This window comes from Salvelinus fontinalis, chromosome 19 (assembly GCF_029448725.1).
Source record: "Salvelinus fontinalis isolate EN_2023a chromosome 19, ASM2944872v1, whole genome shotgun sequence".
Classification (NCBI taxonomy): domain Eukaryota; kingdom Metazoa; phylum Chordata; class Actinopteri; order Salmoniformes; family Salmonidae; genus Salvelinus; species Salvelinus fontinalis.
In genome coordinates, this window is record NC_074683.1 from 4,883,755 (window position 1) to 4,893,070 (window position 9,316).

At 39.2% G+C, this 9,316-nt stretch overlaps 1 protein-coding gene across 3 annotated transcripts; it reads left to right on the forward strand.

Annotated features, from left to right (window-relative positions):
- Positions 1–893: 893 nt before the first annotated feature.
- On the forward strand, positions 894–8,444 carry LOC129816232 (SLIT and NTRK-like protein 5). 3 transcript variants are annotated; one of them, XM_055870469.1, is made up of 2 exons: positions 894–2,031; positions 3,281–8,444. In XM_055870469.1, exon 2 carries the CDS (start codon positions 3,338–3,340, stop codon positions 5,939–5,941), a length of 2,604 nt encoding a protein of 867 aa, XP_055726444.1. In that variant the 5' UTR covers positions 894–2,031; positions 3,281–3,337; the 3' UTR covers positions 5,942–8,444. The 3 variants fall into 3 exon arrangements, with proteins under 3 accessions (XP_055726444.1, XP_055726443.1, XP_055726442.1); XM_055870468.1 differs by having other exon boundaries at positions 895–2,040; XM_055870467.1 differs by having other exon boundaries at positions 895–1,288.
- The last annotated feature ends 872 nt before the right edge of the window (positions 8,445–9,316 follow it).

Here is a 9,316-nt window from a genome sequence, read left to right on the forward strand (position 1 = left end):
AGCGTCATACCCAAGAAGAATGCCAAAGGTGCTTCAACAAAGTACTGAGTAAAGGGTCTGAATACTTATGTAAGACATTATAAGAAATTTGCTAACATTTATGAAAACCTTTTTTGCTTTGTCAATGGGGAATTGTGTGTAGATTGATGAGGGGGGAATTAAAATATATATATACATTTTACAATAAGGCTGTAAAGTAACAAAATGTGGAAAAATACATGGTATAACACATGGTAATTCTGACTGCCTCGAATACTGTTTGGTTTCATAAAGATCAAGGTTTAGAGTGAAGCTAACATGATGAGGCAGATGAGACGCACCAGTAGTAACTACCAATTACAAACAACCCAGGCAAAATAGTTGTTGGCTTTGATATCATTATCAAAAAATGTATGCTATCCCAGGGCAGATGATTGGACACATCTAATGTGGGTGATTATTGGATAAACAGGCATAGTTGTAAAGGTTCCATTTTGACCCATTTCTATCAGTTATTTTTCTGGATGCTACAAACAGTTCATAGACCTCAATTCTCATCTCTCAAAATGCATCCCATGCATGTCAAGGGTGAAATTGTATATTTCATGCACCGGATGATAATATGAACGTTGTTGAGGGAAGACTGCATAATTTAGTTCACTGTCCAAGTTGGATGAATATACTGTAGAGAACAGAAATAGTGACAGTTCATTCCAGGGGTGGTTGTCAACAACAGGGACACGGAGGCTTCAGGCAGTGTTAACTAAGCTCTTTAAACACAGCCTGCCCTCATAACAGGCTACATTAACATAAAACAAACAGACTAATCAATTGTAGGTGTGAATCAATATATCACATGGTCAACACTTGTTCAAGGTGAGATGCCTAAAATAACATACACGAGATTTGAATACATTGCAATGCAAGTCCTACCATTTTTATATTAGTTGAGGGGTGTATTCTTTCTCACGTTTTTATATGTTGTGTGTGGAGAAGAGGGGTGGACTATTACCTCAGAGGATGTGATGATTTTCATGTGAAAAGTTAAATGTATCATTTTTTTCCAGAGTGTTGATGACATTATGTCGTTACAGTTGATTCTAAACGAAGCAGACGCACCGTAATCGGTTTCCCTGCTATTTTGACTACCTTGTGAATACTAACGGTCCCTCCGTTTTAACATGGTAAACGCGTTCACTCACTCTCCATCTTTCGACGACACGAAACACTTGGAAGCCGATTAATTATTGATCACGTTTGGACAGTATCGGTATCCATGCAGTGTAACGCCGTTTGGAACTGGAACTGGGTAAGATGTGTCCATTCAATTTCATTTATTTTGTATCTGTATTGCATTAAATTACATTACATTTATCAGACGTTCGTGGGTGAGTGGAGGACACTTGCAAATGTTAAAAGTCGAGGTGCTTATTATCTTTAGGTTGATTGTCATATATAATCGTATGTTATGCCCCTTGATAGTTGCGTATTAGTTGAAGGGGCTAAATTGCAGGCTATTTGCTAAGAAATGCCAAGGAAGTTGTCTCCGTGTATATTATAAAAGTTAAGTGTAGTGACAGGTCAACCGAGGATTCCTTTTTATGTTCGTGGTAAATGTAGTAGTCAGGGTAACACCATACAAACGGCAGTTTTTGCAGGTGGGATCAAGAAAAAATAAACTGGATTCGTCTCTGTGTGTGTGCGTGTGTGTGTGTGTGCGCGCGCGCGTGTGTGTGAGCGAGTGGGAGACGGGGAGGAGGCTTGGAGATAGCGTGCGCGTGTGTGTGTGTGAGAGAGAGAGGGAGAGAGACAATCCTCCAGGGAGACCGAATAAGCAACTTTGTTACCAGGCATAGCGTTGTCTCCTCTGGCACAGCACGTTATGAAAAGAGAAAGGCATTTGGCAGTTATGGTTGATCAGCGTTTATTTGTAACCTCCTTTAGTGCATTACTGACGGCTAACCTGTTCAAAACAAATAGGCATCTTAGAACATTTGCAAGTCATACAATGGAACGTACGTTGTCATACCTAACAAGGAACCTTATTTACCAGTGAGTGAGGTAAGAATTTCTAAATATGATTATCCTATGTAGACACGATGTGGGAGTGTTTGCATTGGTGCTGAGGCTACATTTCTGTGGCAATAGTCATCATAGTTGTTTTTAGACATACGTGTATACATTGTTTCAGCCTGGTCTCATAGACTAAACATATCAAAGTAAAAGTAAATGCAGGATACTCAAATTAGTATGATATGTTATGTTTGGTATGGTATGGTTACATAAGGGTGGATAATCAGGGTGGATTTTTTTATTTAACTTTTATTTAACTAGGCAAGTCAGTTAAGAACAAATTCTTATTTACAATGATGGCCTAGGAACAGTGCCTTGTTCAGGGGCAGAACGACAGATTTTTACCTTGTCAGCTCAGGGATTCAATCTAGCAACCTTTCAGCTACTGGCCCAACGCTCTAACCACTAGGCTACCTGCCACCCCGGATGGGTGGGCGTATAACGTGAATGTCTAGCAACCGAATGGTTGCACATTCAAATCTCATCACAGACAATTTTAGCAACTTTGCAACTACTTACTACTTGTTAGCTACTTTGCAACTACTTATAATGTTAGCTAACCCTTCCCCCTTAAAACCCTTTAACCTTACTCTTAACCTTACTCTTAACCCTAACCTTAACCCCTAGCCTAGCTGACCTTAGCCACCTAGCTGACCTTAGCCACCTAGCTGACGTTAGCCACAACAAATCAGAATTCACAACATGTCATACTTTTTCCAAATTCATAATATATTGTACGAATTGCATTTTTTAACATATCATACAAAATTAATACATACTATACAAAATGTAACATATCATACTAATTGCAGTGTCCCGGATTTAGTTTTACTAGGTTACGTCTAGTAAAGGTTGATCAAGGTTGATTGTTTTGATTATGGCTTTTGAAAATCAAGGCTATTTAATTGTATCTGACTTTTAAAAGATAACTGAATAATTAATGTTTTTGTTTTCACACTGGGCTAAAGTATGGCCTATTGGTTTGACTTTGTTTATTATTTACCTCATTGTTATGCCACTTACTGGATGTAACTGGAGTGTAATTAATGTCAATTTTTTCATTAAGAGTCCTGCTCTATTTTAGTTTGGGTCATTCTGTGGCAGCCAGTAGTTACCCTTGGGCAGGGGCTATTCCTGAGCATTATAATTACAGGCTGTTTGAGGACTCATAAGAATGGAGTTGTTTAAGTATGTTTCATCATATGACCTGTATATCTTCTTCCTCTAGATGACAGTGCATACTTCGGCGGCCCAACAGTGTGAGTTTGGCCATTGACACAGGAAAATGCATCTCTGGATTGTAATTATATTGTTGGTGGCTACATCGGTGGGCATCGTTGAAATGTTTGACAATTATGGAGAGATATGTCGAAGATTGTGTGCCTGTGAGGAGAAAGAGGGGATACTGACAGTAAGCTGTGAAAGTAGAGGAATTGTCGATCTCTCCGAAGTAAGCCATGTGTACTTCACAACGTATAATTTACTGCTCACAGGGAACCTTTTGAAGAGGCTCTCCGCCAATGACTTTGTTGAATACAATGGGCTTACAATATTGCATCTCGGCAACAATGACATATCCACAGTTGAATCAGGAGCTTTTAATGGACTTCAGGGATTAAAAAGATTACATCTCAACAATAACAAAATCGATGCCTTGAAGAAAGATTTTTTTGTTGGCCTTGAAAGTCTGGAATATCTTCAACTAGACTACAATTACATCACCCATGTCGAGCCAAACGCCTTCAGCAAACTGCGTCATCTGGACGTCCTGATTTTAAATGACAACTTAATTTCTACTCTTCCCACTAACATTTTCCAATATGTCCCTTTGACTCACCTTGACCTGAGGGGGAATCAACTGAAACTGCTCCCATATTCGGGTGTTTTGGAACACATGGACAGTGTTGTGGAATTACAACTAGAGGAGAACCCATGGAACTGCTCTTGTGAGCTGATTGCTCTAAAGGCCTGGCTCGAGAGCATATCCTACACCGCTTTAGTGGGTGATGTGGTCTGTGAGTTTCCATTCCGGCTTCATGGGAGAGATCTTGATGAGGTCTCTAAACCAGAACTGTGTCCCAGGAGAGCTATTGCAGAGTATGAGATGCGTCCCCAAGCACATCAGACCACTGATGCATACTTTAGGACCACACCAGCCTCAGTCACAGCCTCATTCCCATCGTCTGCCATCTTACGGTCCTCGTCAAGGCCCACCAAGGGACCTCGCCAGTCAGGCAAACTAAAGTCAAAACCCACGTCTCGCATCCCCTCCAATAAACCACAAAACTACGGTCAAATCGTTTCATATCAAACCAAATCCCCTGTGCCTTTGGACTGTCCTACTGCCTGTACTTGCAATCTCCAAATTTCAGACCTCGGTCTGAATGTCAACTGCCAAGAGAGAAAAATTGAGCACATCTCTGACTTAAATCCCAAACCCTACAATCCCAAAAAGATGTATCTCACAGGGAATTATATCCCTGTGGTGCGGAGATCAGATTTCATTGAAGCGACTGGATTAGATTTGCTTCACCTTGGCAACAATCGGATTGCTCACATCCATGACAGAGCCTTTGGGGATTTAACACAGTTACGCAGGCTGTACCTGAATGGGAATTTGATAGACCGCCTCACAGTCGATATGTTCTATGGATTGGAGAGCCTGCAGTTCTTATATTTAGAATACAATGTCATTAGAGAAATTGTGTCAAACACCTTTCAGCATGTCCCCAACATTCAGCTGCTCTTCCTGAATAATAACCTCTTGAAGACCTTACCCGGGGAAATCTTTAATGGGTTGAAATTGGCCAGACTAAATCTTCGCAATAATCACCTCCGCAATCTGCCTGTCAGTGGCGTGTTGGATCAGCTGACATCACTGGTGCAGGTAGACTTGTTCGAGAACCCCTGGGACTGCCGCTGTTCAATTGTAGAGATGAAGATGTGGCTGGAACAGCTCAGCACAGGCACGGTTGTAAACAATGTCATCTGTGGCTCCCCTAAAAGACTGTTCGGGGAGGATATGCGATACATTAAGACAAGTAATTTCTGTCCCAATAACTCCGATATCCTTGCCTCCTTGATCCCACCCTCTGAAGAAACCATTCCCGGCAGCACTATCACCATAGAAACATCGTTAGATGACGACACACATATCAACAGTGTTCCTCTATCTGTTATGATCCTTGCCCTGCTCCTGATGTTCATTGTTTCAGTGTTTGTCACTGCAGGACTGTTTGCGGCTGTGAAGAAGAGACGTCAAAAGACTCTAAATGAGCAGAATAACTCCATGAACGCGTGCATTAGTTCGTTGAACATGGAGTACGGTCTTTACAAAAAGGGATCCGTTCCAAAAGTCAGGACGTCTGCAGGGCATGTGTATGAGTACATCCCCCCTCCCACAGAACACACATGCAAGAGTACCATCTATAGCCCAAGCCAGAGCAAGTCAGTGGATGGGTACAGAGACTTTGATGAGTTGAATGGGGCGTTTTTGAATAAGCACTCGGATGAAGAGGCAGGTAGTAACGCAATAAGCTCTGAATACAGTATTAGCACTCCAGAGCCACTCAACAAACATTCCCCCTTACAAGACAATCATCAGTATTACTACAGAGATGTAGAACCCGACAAGCCGTCATCTTACAGCAATGCTTTACCTTGCAGGCATACTGCCCATTCATCAAATCAGTATACGTCCGACTTCGATATCAGACACCAATACATGCACCCAGAAAGAATACAACAGACAATATTATATTGCACAGCACCAAGTACTGTTTATGTTGAGCCTAACAGGAGCGAGTACTGGGAACTGAAAGCCAAGCTTCATATTGATCCCGACTACCTTGAAGTTCTTGAGAAACGTACAACGTTCACCCAGTTTTGAATGACAATGTTTTCCCTTAAAAGGTTGAATCATTGCTATGTTTGTTGCATTGGCACACAGTGCTCATGTTACATTTTAGCATTTTACACTGATTTCTATCTTTTGAAACTACAGTATACAGATATGCAGATGCTTTCCCTTAACAACATAAAAAATAGGTATTTTGTCTTTATATATCCTCAATACAGCTTGTTGCTACAGTAGCTATATTGTTTATCTATTTCAGTCTTTGCTTTGAGAAAAATTGTATTTGAGGTTATCCAATTCCTTTGCCAACAACTCTATGTAAATCAGTGATGGGGGGAAAAATATATAGTAAAAATGATTTTGGATGATATATATCCAAGTATCGATTTGTAAAATTGAGGTTAGCGCTAGCGCTTGTCGGCTGACCCTTCGAACAAAACTCTGCTATTTTTCATCCTAGAGCTTGTTCTTCATCTTCTTTTTAAATAGTGAGTCAACATGTTGTCAGCATTTTTATTTCCATGACTGATCAACTCTCATTTTCGAATGTTCTCTCGTGTCTCTCTGCAGCAGACATATAGTGAGCAATATGTTTGGAACATTAAATTGCAATAAAATTGCAGTATTGAATCGGAAACCATATCGAATCGGTACTTAAGTATCGTGATAATATTGTATCGTGAGGTCGCCGGCAATCCCCAGCCCTAATGTAAATATGCAGTTCATGTATGCTTGTTGCACTTTTTCAAAAAGGGAGGTTCAACTGGCTTCTGTGTGCATATGGGTATCCATGAAACAAACAAAAAAACAATGTTTTTAAAAGATAAATGGAAAATCCATACTTCATAATTCCTGGGCAGTTTTGAGGTGGAACAGTATGCTCATATCATTTTTTTCAAATGGTCTATTTTTATACAAGTATTTGGAAATGTAATTCTTCTTCTGTTTTTGTTTTATTACTTTGCACACAATGCACTGATTGACCCGAACAGGTTAACAACGGATATGATGTCACTTTCTTATATATATTTCGTAAGTCGTAGACTGTGTAAATAACCATGGCTCTAGCCATATGTCAAATGATTGCAGACATGCAACCACTGCATTCTGAAGGAAAGTTATAAGGCATTTTGCACTATGCGTGCATAATGCCACTTTTTTCCCAGGATGGAGACAATCCTCAATTTCCCTATTTTTATCTTTAGGGATACAAAATCAGTATTCAGAATATCATTGTCAACAAATAAACAGCAAATTCATACAGTATGTATCCATAGTATCGCTGGAAATAGCTCTAAATACAATGGATTGGATGCAAAATAACTTCTGGTGACTGCCACTTTTATGTTTGATCACTCAAAATATTTTTGGGACATTCATACATTTGTTTGGTATTACTAAGGAATCTTCTAATTCAAATTCATTGTTAGACATACACATTTTCAGGTATGGTCCTTTCACTGTGGTACGTACGGTGTCTATTCAAAGCATTGACAACGAATTGTGTAAACATTCGTAAATGTCATGAGATTTGCCAGTCTCTATGTGTTGGTCTCTAGTTCCAAGGTCACCACTGCCATGTTGTGTTGTTGGCATTTCCTACAACTTGTGAGGAGATTATGTCAGAGGTTGCTCAGTATGTGCTGAAAAACAGACTGGGTTTCAGAAATAATACATTCTAACCCATTTTTGAGCCATTCTTTTTTTAATCAAAAGCACTTAGAAAAGTCTGTCCCTATTACAATGCATTGCACTAGATTAACATGTTAATAATATTGACATGTTAATCCAGTGCATTGTAATAAGGACGGTCTTTTGTTCGTGCTTTTGATAAAAAAATGGATCCAATATGGTCAATCTTACCTTTTTTGTATTGAGGTTAGAAATTGTGTTTTTGATTCCAGTATCTGTCATGGCACCATAGCATTGTTCTTGTTGGGTTTGAAAACACATGACATGAGTTCAATTAATGTATCCAATGATTTACTGTAATTCCTGCCCTGCCTCCTAAGCCTTTATTGATTTAATATGTCCATCCATATGCAGTTAGGGTGTACAGTGTATATATCACAAGCAAATAGCCATTGCAGTAAAACTACACACAATGTTTTGTATCACATTCAAGTATATCAAAGAGATTGTAAAAATTAAATGTGACTCGTGGAAATCTGTTTGTACGAACAGGTGCACTTCAGTGTTTTTTTCTTCTGAATTTTTTATACAGGGGTTTTGTAAATGAGGTCTAGCGAGTGTTCCACTTATGTCAATTTTTTATTGATTTGTCCCTTTAGTTCTCATATGTAAGTCATTTGGTGAATTATAACTTCTTACTTCAACTTTGTAAATAGAATGTGCCAGCTGCATCTCCTTGCGGACTGCTGCTTCACTGAGTGCAAAGCCTGGTTTTTATTGTGGAAACACAGAACGAGAGGGAATGCAACTTGGGTATAAGATGTGAGCACAGAGATAAATGTATCTTAAAAAGTGCTGTTTCTCCTATTGTTAGCCAATGAATAAAATATGTGCATTCATTCTGTATACTGTCCTTGTTTTTCCTTCACCCTCCAATATGTTAAAAGTAGTAAATGTCATAGCACACCGGGAGGGTGGATTATGAAATACTGCCCCAAAAGCCCACTTGCATGTTTCATAGCAATACAAAGATTACAGGAGCCACATATACACAGTTTATACCGCTCTCATAATTTCATCCAAGAAAAATATAAATCTGTGCAAAACATGAATAATGTTACATAATCTGAAATACTCTCAATCCTCTGCTGTCTTTTGAAGATTGTGTCATTTTCCCTCTATATTATACTCCAACATGATCAATGTTGGTTGATCATACTGTTTATTTTGTTGAAAGTTATCACTTTTATACCTCCTATTGTCTGGGGAGTTTGACAAAATGGCTTCCACTAAGGGCCCTTGGTCCTCACCTGCCATTTTTTACAGGGCCAAGAATCATCATACTACGGATGAAATTAGGTAGTCAGTCCGATCTGTCCAAAGTCATTGTGATGAAATGTGTAGTTTAGTGTCAGAACTCATGTATTTCAATTGAAACTGCTTTCGACATTCAAACAGCAGATTTTTGATTTGAAGCTTTTTGTGTGAAGACAGCTAACAGATGTCTCTGAAGAAATGTGCATAATGCTTTGATAATGGTATCTGATCCGTCTGTAGCTGTACAATATGTACAACACCCAAATTTACATGCATGGATGGGGAAAGACACGTATTAATCTCTATACTCTTCGAGGAGAGTGGTTTCCTCAGGCATAGTATCCATGGAAACATCCAATTACCTGACAGACATAGACAAACACAGTAATATTTCTGTCTATAAAAGCAATGTATCAATAACTATTATTATGTGTGCTAATTTGCAATTAGCCCCAATTG